Genomic DNA, 18,230 nt, shown 5'->3' with positions numbered 1-18,230 from the left:
GCAGTGCATAAAGAAAATACAATCATCATTGCGTTTTGCAGTAAAAACCTGATCTTCAACTTAACTATCAAACTTCCCCCCCCTCTCTCACACTCTTTATTTTACTATGTTTTCACTTTTTACATTGTCCCCGAGCTTAGGATTCAAGTGCTTTTTAATTTCTTTCTCACCCAATACCAGTACTACTCTACATATACTTCACCATTTACACACTTGCCCACGATAGATTTAAAAATTAGTCTTATAATTGATATTAAAGATAAAAAGGTTTAGAGAATATTTCAGTGAGAAGAAAATAACAATAATAACTACTGTGGCTTAAAAAATTGAAAACAAAAAAGGAGTAGATGATTTAATTCCTAATAAAAAAAAAAGTGCAACAAATGACCAACATGTTCACTTGAAGAAGTCTTCAGAATTTTTAAACGTCAAAATGAAATTAATAATTAAGTGGTGCTATTTGGTACGAGAAAAATGCACCAAGTCATGACGTGGATCAATATTCTTCAAACTTTGAAAATTTGAAAAATTATAAAATAAGAGTTGAGGGGAAGCAAAGCTTTGTGCAATTTTACAACACTTGTTTTCATACTTATTATGTGGAGAAGAGGAGGTTCTACAAACCAATATGTATATAGATAAACTAGTCAATTCCACGTTCGAAACTAACTTAGAAAAAAGAGAGGAGATGGATCTGGGAAGAAACTGTTATAGCAGTACTGAAATAAACCATAAGATAACAGCTATATATATCAGTAATTTTATTTTCAAACTTGGTTTGTCAAATTTGGGAACTACAAATTCAATGCCTATACTAGTACACCACTGTCATTTAAGATTTATGACACACATGCATGACGATTAATTGTGGCACAAATTGAACAATGAACATCACAGCATATCTAGGTAAGGTTATATGAAAGTCTTAAATACGATCAACATCACAAAAAGCTACAAATCATTTGCTCGTAGAACTATATAATCACATCAAGAATTTGATGACTAGATTTTGCGGAAGGCAGAAAATTCCGATAAATATATGCGTTTTGTTTATTGTGAGTTGGTCTCTCAGCGATGAGACAACTAACTCATCTCTCTATTAACAAATATTAAATGTGGAAATCTAAATTTGTTAAAGATTAGTAAAATCTATAATAATAAATAATAATAAAGTATTGCTAAAAAAGAGAAGGCAGTTAAGAAAATAATGATAGTGACCGTAAATAACAATGATAGTGGAAGACATATAGGGTAGGACGAAATAGGATTTATTAAGATAGATTTATGAAGAAGGGAAGGGTAGCTGGTCTTGAAAGCTCTTACGCTTGTGGCAGTAGTGCTCAAGAAACTAGAAAACAAACAAACAAAGGCCTTCCTCCTTCTCTATATATCATTCCCCTCTCTTCTCTTTCGTTTTGTCTCTCTCATGTCAATTTCTATCTTCCGTCGCGCCGATCTATTCACAGCTGGTCACAGTAAGTTCTCTTTCTCTCTCTCTCTCTAGCTTGTTATTAACCATTTTTTTTTTTGTTTCTAAAATCACAGGAATTTCGATTATGAGCCACTGATGGATCTCATCTCATCACCTCTTTTCTCCGGCGAAACCCTTCGATTTGTCTTTCGTGTCTTCAAAATTCACCACCACGCAAACAACGCCGTATCCAGATCTACTGGTGCAACTTTTTTTTCTTCTTCTTTTCCTTTTTTTTTTCCCCAAAGAAAATCGCTGAGATTTTCGTCTTTCAAGATTTCGACGTCCTTCTTCTTATTGCGCCAAAGTTATTGATTTTCTCCTTTCCCGTATTTGAATCGTTTATTGGTCATTTTCGTGTCGGTTAATTTCTTGTCGAAAAAAAAAAGAAAGAGGAAGGATTAGGAGACGCTTTTAATGACCTAGATTAGTTTAATAATATCACGTTTGAAATCTGTTTTTAAAATCCGCGATCACGAATCGGAACATGAAGCTTCGTTGAATAATAATCCATTTTGTTATTCTCAATGATTCCTCAATTTCCATGCCTTCTATTTTTATTTTTTTTACAGCTATGGCGATTTAATTATTAGTATTATTCTTATTGTTATCTCCATTTGACTCACTCGCTCTCTCTTGTTTGTTTGCGTAGAAAAATAAAATCAGGTACTGCAGGGTTGTGAAAGCTAGATACTAATTAGATCGCTGAATCGAAGAAAGAGAAACAAACCATAGTACTACTACTAATTTTGATTAGGGATTTGATCTAATATAATATAATTTCACGATTTAATTAACCGCAGAAGCTGCCTCGGTGTGTGAGGGACAAAAGTGAGTGAGAGAGAGAGAGAGAAGAGGAGAGATTGGAAAAGATGTCATCATCATCGAACTCGCCGTGCGCGGCGTGCAAGTTTCTGAGGCGAAAGTGCACGCAGGAGTGCGTGTTCGCGCCGTACTTTCCGCCGGACAACCCTCAGAGGTTCGCTTACGTGCACAAGGTTTTCGGCGCCAGCAACGTGGCGAAGCTTCTCAACGAGCTCAGCGCGGCGCAGCGAGACGACGCCGTTAAGTCCCTCGCGTACGAGGCCGAGGCGCGTCTCCGGGACCCCGTCTACGGATGTGTCGGCCTCATCTCCGTCCTCCAACACAAGCTCCGGCAGATCCAGGTCGAACTCAACAATGCAAAGAAAGAACTCGCAACATATATTGGCCCCCAAGCTATTCAAGGAATTCCCGCCCCCATGCTCCAACAACACCCTAACAACCCCTTTCCCGGAGCCATGTATGGGAACATGCCGACTGCGACGGCCGCTGTTCACGGCGGGCAGTTGGTGATTCGCGACGCACAGCCGGCGCCTCAGCAGCAGCAGCAGCAGATCTTGGAGGCGCAGCAGTTGGCTGCCGCTGTGGCGGCGAGGGAACAGCAAGAGATGTTTAGGAGTTACGAACACCAACAGCAGCAGGAGTTTCTAAGGTTCAGTGGTGGGTTCGATGTGGGTTCGGCTTCTTCTGCTGGTGGGTTCAGCCAAGTGTCCCCAGCTGCTGCCTCTGCTGATCAGTTGTCTCCTTCGTTGGCTTTGGGATCATTCGATAACGCTTACCACATGCAGCAACCGCAGCAAGAAGAGCCTCACCATCATCATCATCATCCTCATCACATTCCTCTTGAGGCGCAGCTACTTCTCCCTCCGCAGCAGAAGCAACAAACCCATCATGAGTCGCAACTGCCCCTTCACCAGCAACATTCTGATAACGAGGAGCGTAGGAGTGTTGGTCCATCTTGTTGATTTCCAATTTTGCAGCTCAACGCCTTTGTGTTTTTGAGTCCAACAATTTTCAGCCTAGGTATGTCTTTCTTCCCTTGTAAACAATTTTCCATTGTGGGGTTTCCATTTTATTTTTTTTTTGGCCCCCTTCTTCTGGTGTTAATTCATTATGGCTCTTGTTCACGTGAGTTTTTTTTTTTTTTCTATAACTTTGATGAACTGATCTGTGTTTATGAATGATGATTATTTAATATGCTTTTCTGTGTGAGATTGTAATTATTGGCTAGCTTTTTCATTACGAGGGCAATCTAGTTTGGTGGCAGGAGAAAGCGAATATCAGTCCTCGTGGTAGGAAGTAGAGGGTCGGTTAGAGGAATGGTGTTTTCAAAGTGATAGACGTGTGATCTGGTTCATCAATTATGAGAAGTCAGAAGAGTAAGGAAATGTTAAGTCTAGACAAGTAGGGGAAGGATGAGAAAGATAGCGATAGACGTGAAATCTGATGCAAAATGAAAGGAGACGACATAAGAGGAAAATAAATAAAGTAGATGGCAGATGAAAGAAAGAATGAAATTATAAAGTATAATATAATTATTCAAGTCAAAGTTTTTTGCTTTAACATTTTTTTATTTTGTTTAATTTTTAACTACAAAAAATAGTCCTATTATATTTTTTTAAAAACTTTGTATGAAATAATAAAAATTATTATATTTTTATACAGACTTTTGAAAATAAAAATATATATTTTCCTCAACCAACCAACACCTTAAATTTGTCATTCCATCGGTGGTCAGGTCAAAACACTATGCTGAATAACAAAAGAAAGTTTGCATATTTAGGTTGCAAATGTTCCAAAAAACCTATGTTGTGCTCTTAAGCTAAGGTATCTATGGGGGTGTTACGGGAATTTGGCAATCTCTCAATTCAAGTCCTTGGCATTTGTAATCAGAATGGCTATTCTAGCATTTTGTTTGCATTAGCCTCATTGTGATTGCTGATTTTTGCCTAATGAAAGGTATTACAAGCTAATCTTCTGAAAGGTAGTAAGTTGTGGAAGCCGACATGCCAGCCGAAAATTAAGTTGGTATTTAATACAAGATGCATCCAATTCCCGGCAATAGGTTTGGTCTGCTTTTGTGGCATCCTTAAATAGTAATCACAACCCACTCACGTTTTATATCTTGAGTGCTTCAATAATAAGAATGAAAAAACAGTTTATCTTGATTTGCCATATGAATATTTAATGTTTCAAATAAGTACACCGTGTCTAGTTTGAACAAAAGAAGAAGAAGAAACTGCCTTTAGAAAGACAATAGTCCATAATTGTATTTGAGCAAATAGATTATATCAGAGATCACGGTAATGTTTATGTGCCATGCACTAATTTAAAAGATTTGCAAAGATGCATGTAAATAATTGTTGCATCACTATTTGACTATATTAATTTCAGTGTTAACATTTTATACACTAGATATCTCTTAATTATTTTCTGGCCCTCTTCTTCAGTTCTACCTGCCGGATACAAATGGACAGCAAAGAGAGAGAGAGGGGGTCGACGAAGCGCACGTGCGTGAGCTAGATTCATTTATCCGCTTCGGTCTGCTAGGCTTTGAAAGGAGACAATTGCAAAAGTAAGATCTTCACCGATCTTGAGGATCTGTTGTCCCTTTTTTCCCCCTCTTAAACTAAAGCAGTAGCTACGTTTTACCTATTTTCTTTTTGTCAAAAACTAAATTGTAAATCAGAATTCAGAATGCTTTTAAAGTCGTGTTTGTCAAATCATTTCTATCACCCTTAGATTTATGTGTGTTTGGATTAACATGCATGATTCATGTTTAATCAAATTTTCATATCACAGTACATCAAAAGTAACCAAAAGTTTTTTTTTTTTAATCCACGTTTGAGTTGGATGGGAATCCAAACACGTTATTATTGTCGTTTAGGTGTGGAAGGAAGATTTGCAACACACTAACTATGTGATACATTTGAGTAAAATTTACCTATTTTGCATTAAGCAATTTGTTTCATGATATATTTATCGAGTTCATTCTCTAACACATGATATATTGAAAAAAAATATATAATTGTTTGTTTAATGTCTGGAATTGAACATGTAATTATAATTTTAAAAAATAAAATTATTTTATTAATTATAAGTTATATATTCAAAAGTAATTTTAAATTACAACTTATAACAATTTTGTAGAATTATAAATAATTAACTTTTACCATTTCTAATTCGTAACCAACATCTTAAAAATTGTTAATTTTACATCTAAGAATTAACAATAGAGGTGAACATTAGTTTGGATAGGCATTAATATAAAAAAAGGATTGAGTTTGGTAAAAAAAAAAAGACTTAATAAGTTTTAAATTCATCCAACCTAGCTCTTTTTTTTATCAGTTTTCTCTCATTTTCTTAAATTTTGTTACTTTTAAATGAATGATTAGAAACTTTACATATTTATGTCACTGACCGGTCCAATTTGAGATATTTCAAATTTTATTATAATTTTCATGTGGATGACTTTTTAGTTTTTAAACAAACATCAAAATAAATTGCACCACGAACACTGTTGCTAACTCATCCTTGCCCAATTAATTTGAACCATTATTTTTACAAATTCAACATAATCCAACCTCATTAATATATACTAGTATATAACTAATTCTTTAATAATGCATAATAATTTTATTTAAATTTTAGATCTTATACATATATTCTAAAATTGAAATTAAATTTTAAATTTGTAATTCAAATTATATGGCCTAATTGTTTACATATATAACCTAGGTGTAAAATTTATTATTCTAACTACTTTTAATTGAATTAAATTTTTAAAATATATTTCCACTTTCCTAGTGTAAACATACTAAGGATCCACTAAATTCGATTTAATAATGAAAGAATTTGAATAATATGCATTGAGATTCAGATTTAATCTTCATTATCGTTATTATTATTATTATTATTAAAAAATACATACTAACAATATTCATTGCTAGAATTTTTCTTTGGTTTAAATACTGTGGAATGTAGATAATTATATGTGAAGATTCTATTGGTATAATATAAGTTTTATGGGCTAAAAATATCCTTAGTGAAATATACGTACGGAAAGGGGTGCACCAATCAATTTAATTTAGAAAAATTTATAGTATTAAATTTGATTCTTGAGTATTTAATAATATATGTTAAATATTTGGGAAAAAATATCACTCAATGATTCCACTTAGTTTAAACATAGTTGCTTCTTTTGTAAAAAAAAAATGATTATTTCTCGTAAAAGAGTGTGATGTTCATAAAGAAGTTAAATGGGAATATTCACCAAAAAAAATTCATCAAGAAATTAAATAATAGGAAAAAGAAGATAAGAAAACATCTTCAAGTTATTTTATTGTTTTAGCTATTAAACACTTGTTTTAGAAATCATTTTCATAAATTAATAAATTTGGTATGAAGAATTAATTATTGAGTAGTATGAAATTGTTTAGCTAAAAAAGTAAAAGTTTTTAAAAAAAAATGAAAATTGAATATAAAGAAGGCCCTAACGTTTCCTTTTACTTCCTAAGTTGGCTCCGTGCGCAAAACTCAGTAGATTCTGCGAGCAAAAGAACTATTTTCAGAATTAGATTAGTAACTGTTAATCTAAAATCTATCATTGAGCAGTTGTTTGTATTATCTATGAATTTTAATTTTTTATCTTTTTATCATAAACGTCCTATCTCAATAATATTTCATTATATTTTTTTTGTATTTAAAACTCAAACCTAGAGGCGATCGAGAGTATTTATCGTCATCACCATTATATCATAATTAACTACATGTGCAGCAAATTATTCTGTGTATATAAGTTCATCAACAGACTCTTAAATTAGAAATAAAAATGTTGTACATAAAGACTGACAGTGGCATAAAATGTCACGTTAGAGAATAATAATTAAACAACAGTACCCTAACACGTAACTTTGTTAAGGTTTTGCAGAAGTATTCAGCTCCCACAAGAAATTTGCTTAGACGCTATATAAACCAGTAATGTACGTCTTTACACTGAAATATGTAGAGTTCTGGTGCATGATTCGAGTTTTGTAAGTATTGTGAAATCCACATTCCTAATCTCATTTCGTCATGGCAATCTTTTGCTGTTTCTTCGACGGTGTTTCTGGAAACATTTTATTATTATTTTTGCTCAGAAATAGATCATAAAGTCAAAAATGGCACATATAAACGCTTCAAAGAAATACAGCTTCACGGAAAGCGCAATATTTTAATGGAGTGATTAGTGCATAACCGACAATTTTGGCAAATGGCAATCAAAGTTTTCATGGTAAGTTGACAAAACAAAGATTATAGAATTTTATTTTTCTTTTCACAAAGATTGCATGAAAGTCAATTAATAAGTGTCTTCTCGTCCAATATAATTAATAGTCCATTTGTATTGTTCATACTGTGTTGCAATATGTGATCACTCAACCGTGGCTTGCTGCATGCTCACCGATTTCGGTAATTGACTTTGATGCGGCATGTGCTTCGGGCCCAAAATACAATAGTGATATTGTTTAATTTATGCATCAAAATATTACAATAAATTCTAAACAAGGGAGAAAGCTAGGAATAGAAGAAAGAAAAGTGCGTGACAAGATAAATAATGATGTAATGGAGAAAAAAGTGAACTTATAGAATTTTGTATGAAAATTGATTATTTGAATACATGGTTTAAAATAAAATGAGAAATGATAAAATGCTACTTAATTGAGTTTTTTTTTTAAATGTGTGATTGTTTGAATGTTAATTTGTGTTTTAAGACATTAGTTAAGAAAAAAAATTCTTAAAATGTATTATTAAAATTGAAAATAGAAAAAAAAATTGATACTCATTTTATAAAATAAATACTACTCTAGGCTTGAATGTAAATAAAAACTAATTCATGCTAATTGAAAATTCAGATAAATTGATTTAATTCATCCCCTAAACTATCATTCATGTTAATTGATGAAAGACTTCAATTTTATAAGAATTTTTTCAAACAGGAATACTCTTTCTCCATTTTGAAAGTTATGCAGTAGATATCACGAAAAACAAAGGAATTATTAGAAATAAATTTTGAAATGAATAAAAGGATATACTTTGTAGATAATTTCATTAAATATATTAAAATTAGTTAAAATTTATTTATATTTAAACGGTTTATCTTAAGAAGAATAGTTAAGAAGTTAAATAAAAAAATCCACTAAACGATATAACACTTAATGTTATAATACATATTCCCCCATAATTTTGATTAAAAAAATCTTTATTTTTTAACTCCTTAATTATTTCCATTGGAACAAGGTTTAGACCGTATGCTAAATAAAACTAATAAACAATAGCATTATAAAGCAGTGGATACCCTACTGCATAAGCGCTAGAGCTTGCATTTCATAGCATTGTTCTTTTCAATTTTCATTTCACTAAACTGATATTGTGCTGAAATTACTATGAAATGTTATCATGCTTTTGTTCGGCCAATAGAAACCCAAACCGAATGACGGGAATAAATTTATTCTTGGTAACTGGTAAGTGATGAACATGAACTGCACCATTAAACCCAAATTATATTGTAAAATCTGAACACCGTGGCTTGGTTTTGACTTGTGAGGCTCTCTGCCGGGGGAATTCTGATGTCAACGAATTGGGGAGAAATGGCATAATACTATGAAATGTAATCATGCTTCTGTTTCCGGATTGATGCATTGTCTTATTCTATAGTCAAAGGGATGAATTTGATTGAAGGGTGGAAAAAATAAGAATGATAAATTTTCCTATATGATAACACTAACATGTAGTGTACGTAGCCACTGTAGCCCCACGAGGGTCATAGAGTAATATGCATCAAGAATAACCTTGGTGATGTTGGTAATCTTCTGCAGGTTCGAGTGATAATATATAACAGCTTACACATTTACACAACGAAACACAAGGTCGATCGATCAAAATTATCAAAAGCTTTTTTCGTGGGGTCTCATGATCTCACACCAATATTATTTTTAGCTCCTTATATATACTATTCATTCTTGAACTAGATACTATGTTTGGAAGGCGGGGAGAACAAACCAACAAAAAAGAAAACGAACACTACTTTTTCACTCCTTTGTGTTACAAAATAGCTTGGCCGAGAGAATTTATAGTGTTATTTCAATCAATCCCTATATTATACAATCATATTTTTAATTATAAAAAAAATAATGTGTCACAAGACACTATTTTATTTTATTTATTAGATTAGAAAATAAACAATTTTACTTAGTAATTAAAAAATATCAAAAATATACATTTTTAACATTTTTTTTAAGTAATACATCACAAGACATTTTTAAGTAATTTTATTAGATTAGATGGTAAATCTGATAACTCCTCGAAATACAAAAGATAGCCTCTAGTGTGTTCGTTTTAAATAAGTTCCCCCTGCCCCATAAAAATGAAGGCTTAAATAGAATAGAAATCAACCCTCACATAAATATTAGGCTATTACTTTTTACGCAATTTTTTTTTTGCTATTCACACTCTTGAATTTTTAGTTTTTATTTATTTATACCCCTCATCAGCCGAAAATAATTTTTATTTTCACGTTCAAGAAATAAGTTTTAAATACATCTTGTAATGTATTCCAGAAGCAAGTTTATGAGATTGCGCAATTATTAAAATTCTAAAAACTTTACACTATTTATTCCCGTGTTACATTTTTAAAGTGGATTTAATTAAATTTAAATTTAAATTTAGAGATAGAAACCATTATGCATCAAAGTAATTAAAAGAATTTACTATCTTTTAATTCCTTAAACTTTTTAGGATTTTTTTTATTCCTTTAACTCTCTTTTTTTGTACTTTTAGAGTTTTAGTCCTTAAAAATAACTAAAATATGGATGAAAAAAAATGTTTTAAGGGCTAAAAATAAGAACCAAAAAAATTTAAGGGACTAAACAGATAAAAAAAAAGTTCGGCAGCTAAAAATAAAAACCGTAAAAAGTTTAGGAACTGATAGTTTACCCTAATTAAAACTAAATGTTTTGTGATGGAAAACCAGGTCGAAGACAAAAAAACAACACTAACGACTAACTCTAGATTCTAGAAAACTTGAGCATCTGCAGTGGCATGCCACTTGACGGCCAACGAAGAGCCTCTGTAAATAATGTCTTGGTAAAAAGTAAGGCATGATTAATGAGAGCCGAGAAGTTGAAAGCCACCACACGAATCAACTTCAATAACTATATGATGAAATATTCAAACCACGGGCAAGGTTAATCCCATAATGGAGTTCCCAAAAACCAGTATTGGTCGCTGATCATGCACCCAAGTTACAAGAATGAGAAGACACAAAACCACAGATGTCATTTATAACACTTCTTTATACCTGTAAAGAAAAAATCAACTATCTGGCTTCGGGGAATTAACCAACAAAAAGCATGAAACCTATACAATTGCCAAAAGGCATGAACAGCCAGCGCAGCACAGTGCAAATTTGTTACAATCAGTAGCCTTACAAATTTTTACCTGACTTGGTTTTTTCTTTTCTTTTTTTGGGAAGAACAACGCATATATTCTAATCTGAATCTGATGACAACTGAGGAGGATGCAATGCCGCTACCATTTTAGACAACATCTCTTCCATTTCCACCAATTCTTCCTGGCCAAAGCCCCAACTCCTAAGTAACTCAGCCCCCGCTGCTCCTCGTTGAATTCCAAACTGATGAAGATTTCGCAGCTTACTCTCCAAGAGTGGTAACACAATACTGCTAGATCGTAATCTGGCAGCCATGGGAATGGAATGGATGTCGAGGGATCCTTTTGGTGAAGAATTAGTAATTTGACCACTCATCAATTCACCGTGCTGGCCAACATTGTTCCCAAATATTGATGGAAAAGGCAAGGGGATTGGCAAGGGACTAAGAGCAACAGATAGATGACAGAACATTGGCCTTGTATTGGCACATCGAAAAGCAGCATCAACGGTATCCTTTACCTCACCAACTGAAGCACGATGACCTTCTATAGAAACAAAACAGTGAAGGATTGAAACTTGAGACAAAAACAATCATGCAAAGGAGGGGAAATTAGGAAAGAAACAGAACAGAAAAATAGGCTAAATAAGGAAAACAAATCATGTTGATAAGCAACATACCTTTCTTAAAGTATTTCATCCCACTGACCTAACTAATGTAACAAACTAACCAATGGTTATGACTTATGAGTACCTAAGTACCTATGATACACATTTTTTTAACTTCAAAATACAAATAAGCTTATCTGTCTAATTAAATACAAGTATTGATGAATCTCTGTCGATTTAACTTAAGAGAGTTCCATAACAAACAAACAAAAAAAAGTGGATTCATAAAAGAGCAAAAACCGCGGACCAAATATCATTTGTTACGCTATGATACAACATAAAACCATATAGTAATTTATCACTTGGTTCATTCAAAATTAAAAAAGATAGATATAATCAATGGTATTATCAAACATTTCATGATAGAAATTTGGTAGTTGTCTTCATTGCAAACCTCTATTAACATATTTGAGTTCTTTTGCATATCCACAAAACATGTATTTGTATATATTTTTATTTTCATTTTATCTTTTGGACAGAGACATGTTGCTTTGCTGCCTCCAATGATTCACTAACTAATAAAAGATAGATACCCTAAAATCTGTTGTTTTCATGATAAGTCTTGCACAGAATGGTAAGGTTGAAATTTAGAAAATATACTATACACTAAATTAAACCAATATGATTATTAGATATGGACCAAAAACATTGAACTTGAAGTAGAGACTACTGTTTTATTAAGTTTAGAAGACTAAGACAAGCACAAGGTAAAGGGCAACCAGGTGCTATCAGACTCCCAGAACGGCTGGATTCAGGGAAGGATCAGACCCATTATGGATCTATTATACGCAGACTTATCTTGCATTTGCAAGAAGCTGACTCCACGATTCAAACCCGTGACCTCCTAGTCACACATGCCAACAACTCTAACTGTTGAGACAAGGCTCCCCTTAAAGACAAGCAAAACATACATAAAAAAAATACTAATCGCTAAATCTCTGTAGCCAATACCTGATGCAAGAGCTCCATGGACAGTCATGTGTTCAATAGCCTGCATGTCTTCAACATCCTCTGCTATTTGTGGGGTCAACGGCTGCAAAATCTCTAACAGAGACAGTTCATTCTGTTCCCCTGAATTTCAAGAGTAGGACCAATCAAATACATCTCTTATCAATATTTACCCAAAAAATTAATCACATTTACCAGTTAAAGCTGGTGCTGGCATGGCAACATCCAGAACTGACACCATATTCTGCCTTCCTTGTCCTGATAACATTTGTACGACTCCGTGAACATCCACAGCCCCAGAAACAGAACAAGCATCTGCAGTAGGCCCAACTGGAACCATTCGAAAAGGTAGACTAATGGAGTGTAGTGCGGCAGCATAAACTGCACTTGAGTGGTAATGCTTTGCATCTTCAATGTGGAGGAATCTGGAAGCTTTACCTATGAAATTAGAGGAAAAAAGAAACTTACAATGACATCTAAAGAAGATTTAGTAAAATTGAATAAGAGTATTGGAATCTATAATTTGTACATCTGCCAGCCAACACATGCATTTAACATAGGTAAGGGAAATAGTATCATATTAGAACAAGTAAAACACAATTCAATGCCATCAATGATATCCGGCCATTTAAATTAGTAAAGTATCAGCATGTCAAACACCAATACTTGCTACCTATTATCAAAGGAAGGATATTGACTATTGTGTTGTCTAAGATAATAAATTGTATGTGATGAAGATTGTTACTTTTACTTAAGGAGGGCAGACCAACAGGCACAATAAGTTTACAGTAGGATGATAATCTTGAAAATGATACAGCATCATGAAGATCCTCTAAGACTGCACGCTTCCTGCTCTGAAGATTTGTGCGTGAACCAGAACCTTGGACAGCATACAGTAAGACAGGAATGTTTGTATATTCATCTACAATATTCTCTAAAAATTCAGAAGCCACAGCAGAGAAACCTCCAGAGTCATCAACTACAAATTGAAATCCCTGTCAAAATAGTCAAAATTTAAAGATTGTACAGGGCACATCAAACGAAAATTAATTTTCTTTTAGAACTTAATGGACAAAGGCTCTATGTTTGAGGTTATACATATAATAACATCAATCTGAAAATCACACACCAAAGTTTACAAAGTTGAACAAGAAAAAGGCAGGGTATCTAGTCATAAAGTAACATTGTGAATCGCAAAACTAATATGTCAGATAAGCATTTTAGAGAATCAAGAATACTGTACTTCTGGCATAGAGTTTATATTTACTGAACTAAATTACTCATGTCAAGCCATATGCCATGCATTTTCATATATAAAAAAGGACCATACAAAAAATGAAAGCTAAGAATAAAAATTGATCGAAAAAGTGAAATCTAAAGAAAATATATTGTGTCGCTGGATATTGCTTCCATTCATTGTCTCACTACAAGGGTGAAAGTTATACACGAGAAGTAACCCACAAACCCAACTACAAGATCGGAAAAGTTAAAAGTCATTACCTGTATATGGTCGCACTCTTCAACAAAAAATCGAAGCCTGTCACCAATTTCTTCCCCTTGCGCAGCCCAAGCAAAGGAGTCCCTTCCAATTCCATAATTGTCAAATTCCTCAACATGTGCCCAAACTCCATTTAATTCATATAGACTCCGGGGGTGATAATGTACTTTTGAGTAGTCTGTCCAAAACTGTACACCATTTTCTAGGCATTCAGTTATATCCTTATCCTCATACTCACTTTGAGAACCATTATTCGAACCACGGATCTCATTTATCATATTCAAGCTTTCCTCTTCTTCATAAAGTCTTTGTAGGAACAAATTTCTTTTATAAGGTTCAGAGGCTTGGGTGGAAACTCTACCAGTCCTGCACATTGGTGTAAGGGCATTTAATCCATTAGAACATAAATTTAAACCATGAGAGAATGACAGATATAACTGATGGAGTAGGTTTCATGTCCAATAAAAAGAGGCAGGCAAAACAATTTCAAATTTTGAATACCCTAGAAGGCTTAAAGTTGACGCTCAACACAAACAATAGAAGATACATATAATTAGAATGTTTGCAAGTTATATATTTGAGAAAAATTACCATTTTAAATAATTATGCATACTTTTAAATCTGAGTTTTCTTGTATGTTTTCATAGTAGCAAAGAACTGCCCTCTCGCTTACAGTTTTCAGATATTTCATATGTCAAAACTATTCAAAACTGACCTTATATGATGTCTCCATATTGCTAATATTTACAAAAGAAAAGCAATGAATCCACTAAAAAACTAGTAACTCAGAGATAAGATTCACACAACAGAAATCAAAATTCCCAATATCATCCATTTCAGAAAGAACCTCCTTCAACCATCATTATGAAAGTATAGACTAAAAGCTCTCACCAGGTGACAACATCTGGTGTTGTGGAAGCAACCTCCGTATACAACGTACCACGTGAACTCATAGATCCAAGGGATCCTGAAAAGGTTGCAAAATCCCAAGAATAGATTACAAGTAGGATGGGGACAAATTGAGCTTGCACCAAGAGAAAAATAAAGGGATAAGAAATAATATAATTAATCTAAGGCTAAAAGAAGTTTACACTGAGACATTCTAACATCATGAGATTAAAAGAAGACAATATTAACATGGAATAAATGGAAGTAGCAATGATGTTGAAACAAAAATTGAAGTCCAAGAAGGAAACACCACATAAGCAAGATATTGTGTTTTATTCAGCTCTTTAAGGGCAAAAAGGAAATGCTATAACGTTGCATAAAAAGTTTTAATATGTGGGTTGTGGGAATCACATCGAAACTGAACATCTAGAATTGACCTCGATGAAAAATCAACAATCTTGAATATCTACTATCTACAACCAACTTTGGTATTTTATATTCCTTATTCATAACTTTCCAAGCTATATTACCAGTCATTTAGTTATAAAGTACAGTAAATTATTGTTCACATTTTGAAAATAAGTTGTCTTCTGCTTTTAGCACTGTATAATGCTTCCCAATTTTTATGATGAATCTCTTGCTCTTCCTCAGATTCACAAACAAAGCAAGCTATAACCTTTAACCATGTTATAGTGTGATTCATTTTGTTATATATTGTGTACAATTTTCCTATAACATGCTATCATTTTTTTTTTGGACAGCAAAAGAACATACTATCATGATTTCCATGTCTAAAATTAAAAGACTGGTTGACTAGTAGTATCATAAAATTTTAAACAATTACTAATGAACCTTTACAGTGTATCCTAACTAAACTGGTACTACTAAATATTAGTAATTATTTTTAATTAGTATTCTTTTTTCAGAATTCACTTGAATGTAAGATTAACCATGAATCCTTTGCTGCAACATAGCAGCATCAACTCAAAGAACAGTGATGGCAGCAAATAGATCCTATAAAAATGGCAAAAGCCAAAAAGGAACAAAACTGATATTATTCTTCTATAATTTAAATACTTAAAAATTAAATACCTCTTAAGTTTATTGAAAGTAGGCGAGGAGTATATGAAGGGATACCCTGCACACATTTAACCAAAAATGGTGTAAGCATAAGAATAATATTTAATGCTTCTAATCTACAGATTTCAATCATCTGTCCCCATTTTCCCTTGCCACCACCAAAAACATGCCAACTAGACAATAAGAGTATCAGTTAATAGTCACACAATCAAATTAAACATACTTTAATGTTTGAACTGGTGCAATAGGTAATGTGGAAATGGCACATGAAATGGAGACACTAGATAGCAGTATACCAACCAGAAAAGTCCAAACACAACATCTCATTCTATCTGCTAAAACATACTTCTAGTTCTGGTTACATACAAGATATTTAATTTATTTATTTATTTTCTAAAAAAAAAATTATAGTTCAACTACAGAAAATTGCACCTGCTGTGTCTCACCAGTACGATAAAGAACATCCATGTTAAGATCCTGATTCTTGAAGACTGAATCAGCAGAGGGATTCCCAGCCAACCCAAGCAACTCATCCTTCCAAATTGAACACAAATGAAACGTTACATGATTAAACAATAAACATGCTCAATCAACAGTACTTTCAGTTATAGACAATCAACTTCAACTGGGGAATAAAAAAAAAGGAAAGAAGGTTTAGCTCAATTCGAAATAAATAAACTAGAGTAAACAGTGCATGCAGTGATAGTGTAAAGAAATATTACACTTTTCATCTAATTACAAACTGCTGTATATAATAAGTTCGTTGATTTTTATAATAACTACTTTAAAAAACATATAGCAACGATTATTCGTAATTGGTTGATAGTATAATTTTTTCTACATTAAGAGCGCATAGAAATTAAAAAGAACAAAAAATAGGCATGGAAACCTGAAAGTTCCAGAAGTGAGAACCAACGAAGTTGGCGAAATCACCAACTTGGACAGTCACAATCTCTTTCATTTTCGCTTCCTGTCAGTCACAGAATTGCATGAATTATTTGCTTCAAACTCAAAGCAGAAACATACCTTAGGTTGGTTTTTGGAGGCAAAGGGTAACTTCTGGTGTTCAGGTGATGCTAAATATTTTCAGTTTTTAATTTTTAAGCCTCTGAAATATGAAAATGGTTACTCTCCTCCGCGGACGGCGGAAGAATTCGATTTTCCCTTTCCGTCTCGGGTCACGGGTCATTGATGGATGGGTTGTAACTAATCTAGCAACAGGATGAAAAGGCCCAACTCATCATTTAACACTACGATTTTTTATTTTCTCACCCCTTTTCTAAGTTCACCCCAACTTTTTAAATGAATTTCTTTTATCAAAATAGTTTCCACGCAAACCTGTTTTCATTTGAGAAAATTACAGCAACATTCCTTAAGATTTCATATAATTACACAAACACTCACTTCTTGTTTTTTAACCATCACATCCATCTCCCTTATAGGAGTGTTTGTATAAGATTTGAAGAGTGTTGAAGAGATATCGGTGTAATATTTTTAAACTAAAATAAAAATTAGTACGGGTGGAAAAAAAAGTGAAGTTATGTATAAGAGAAATTTAGTTACACTTAATGAAAATGACAAGAAAAGCAAATCATGCGCGAGAGAGAAAAGCTGCACGTATTCAAAGAAGAAAAACTTTGTTCCATCTTTCAATTAATTTTTCTTGAACAGTCCCTCCAAACAAGTTCAATCAAGAGATATGGGAGTGAAAATATGAGTATTCTTCTTACCAAGGTTGGGAAGCGGTCAACGGGTGACCTTAATCCTCATTAAGGTCATTTTCATCCCAAAATTTTGAAGTTTTTTACATTGTTATATAAAGTTATAGTTATTTTATGACCCCTACCCTACTTTAAAATTTTAAAAATTACTTTATTCGTTTAACATATTCTTTTCTATTTTTGTACTTTATACTATTATGTATTTCTTTTGTTCATAATTAATGATTGTTATATGTTAAACTTTGAGATTAAAAAGTTAAATTCTTACATTTATATTAAGATTAGAAAGAAAAGAGACAATTTTTTTATTTTTCTAATAAATTTTTTGTACTTGCTTCTCCAAAAATTAAATACTATCAAAGAGAATATTTGAAAACTTCGTTAAATTATTTGTACCTGCTTCTATAGGTAATTAAATACAGTCAAAGAGAATATTTGAAAATACTGATAAATTATTTGTATCTACTTTTCCAAATAATTAAATACAATCAAAGAGAGTATTTGAAAACTTGAAAAATGTGGTTTGAAATGAGAGAGATACATGCGGGATGTCCACACCAAATTGTCAAGTCAGTATCTGCATGAGTAAAATATGCGATCGAGTTGGAAATGGTTGTCTGGACGTGATGAGAAGTTAAAATGCAGCTATGATAAATTATTTTTACTTGCTTCTCCAAATAATTAAATAGGTCAAAGAGAATATTTGAAAAC

The 18,230-nt window shown here is 32.8% G+C and overlaps 2 protein-coding genes across 6 annotated transcripts; one reads left to right on the top strand and one right to left on the bottom strand.

Moving 5' to 3' along the window:
- Nucleotides 1-1,199: 1,199 nt before the first annotated feature.
- On the top strand, nucleotides 1,200-5,016 carry LBD4 (LBD domain-containing transcription factor). 4 transcript variants are annotated; one of them, XM_041016461.1, is made up of 4 exons: nucleotides 1,200-1,475; nucleotides 2,124-2,137; nucleotides 2,275-3,316; nucleotides 4,744-5,016. In XM_041016461.1, exon 3 carries the CDS (start codon nucleotides 2,344-2,346, stop codon nucleotides 3,256-3,258), a length of 915 nt encoding a protein of 304 aa, XP_040872395.1. In that variant the 5' UTR covers nucleotides 1,200-1,475; nucleotides 2,124-2,137; nucleotides 2,275-2,343; the 3' UTR covers nucleotides 3,259-3,316; nucleotides 4,744-5,016. The 4 variants fall into 4 exon arrangements, with proteins under 4 accessions (XP_040872395.1, XP_014631596.1, XP_014631595.1 ...); XM_014776110.3 differs by having other exon boundaries at nucleotides 1,200-1,673; XM_014776109.3 differs by having other exon boundaries at nucleotides 2,124-3,316.
- Nucleotides 5,017-10,495: 5,479 nt separating this feature from the next.
- LOC100786239 (protein misato homolog 1) lies at nucleotides 10,496-16,973 on the bottom strand. 2 transcript variants are annotated; one of them, XM_003517237.5, is made up of 9 exons: nucleotides 16,688-16,973; nucleotides 16,231-16,332; nucleotides 15,811-15,856; nucleotides 14,722-14,797; nucleotides 13,833-14,196; nucleotides 13,078-13,327; nucleotides 12,528-12,770; nucleotides 12,336-12,455; nucleotides 10,496-11,263 (listed from the first exon to the last, which is right to left on the bottom strand). In XM_003517237.5, exons 1-9 carry the CDS (start codon nucleotides 16,757-16,759, stop codon nucleotides 10,818-10,820), a joined length of 1,719 nt encoding a protein of 572 aa, XP_003517285.1. In that variant the 5' UTR covers nucleotides 16,760-16,973; the 3' UTR covers nucleotides 10,496-10,817. The 2 variants fall into 2 exon arrangements, with proteins under 2 accessions (XP_003517285.1, XP_006573621.1); XM_006573558.4 differs by having other exon boundaries at nucleotides 16,245-16,332.
- Nucleotides 16,974-18,230: the final 1,257 nt, after the last annotated feature.

Source organism: Glycine max, chromosome 1, assembly GCF_000004515.6.
Source record: "Glycine max cultivar Williams 82 chromosome 1, Glycine_max_v4.0, whole genome shotgun sequence".
Classification (NCBI taxonomy): Eukaryota; Viridiplantae; Streptophyta; class Magnoliopsida; order Fabales; family Fabaceae; genus Glycine; species Glycine max.
The sequence above is the reverse complement of the archived record's forward strand: the minus strand, read 5'-3'. Positions and strand labels throughout refer to the sequence as shown.

Bases quoted from the DNA above. Each gene is read 5' to 3' on its own strand.
- LBD4 (XM_041016461.1), top strand. From the start codon at position 2,344: ATGTCATCATCATCGAACTCGCCGTGCGCGGCGTGCAAGTTTCTGAGG.
- LOC100786239 (XM_003517237.5), bottom strand. From the start codon at position 16,759: ATGAAAGAGATTGTGACTGTCCAAGTTGGTGATTTCGCCAACTTCGTT. The intron at 14,197-14,721 runs GTGAGAGCTTTT...ACCAATGTGCAG, and splicing joins ACACCAGATGTTGTCACCTG to GACTGGTAGAGTTTCCACCC. The intron at 13,328-13,832 runs GTAATGACTTTT...CTATTTTGACAG, and splicing joins AAGAGTGCGACCATATACAG to GGATTTCAATTTGTAGTTGA.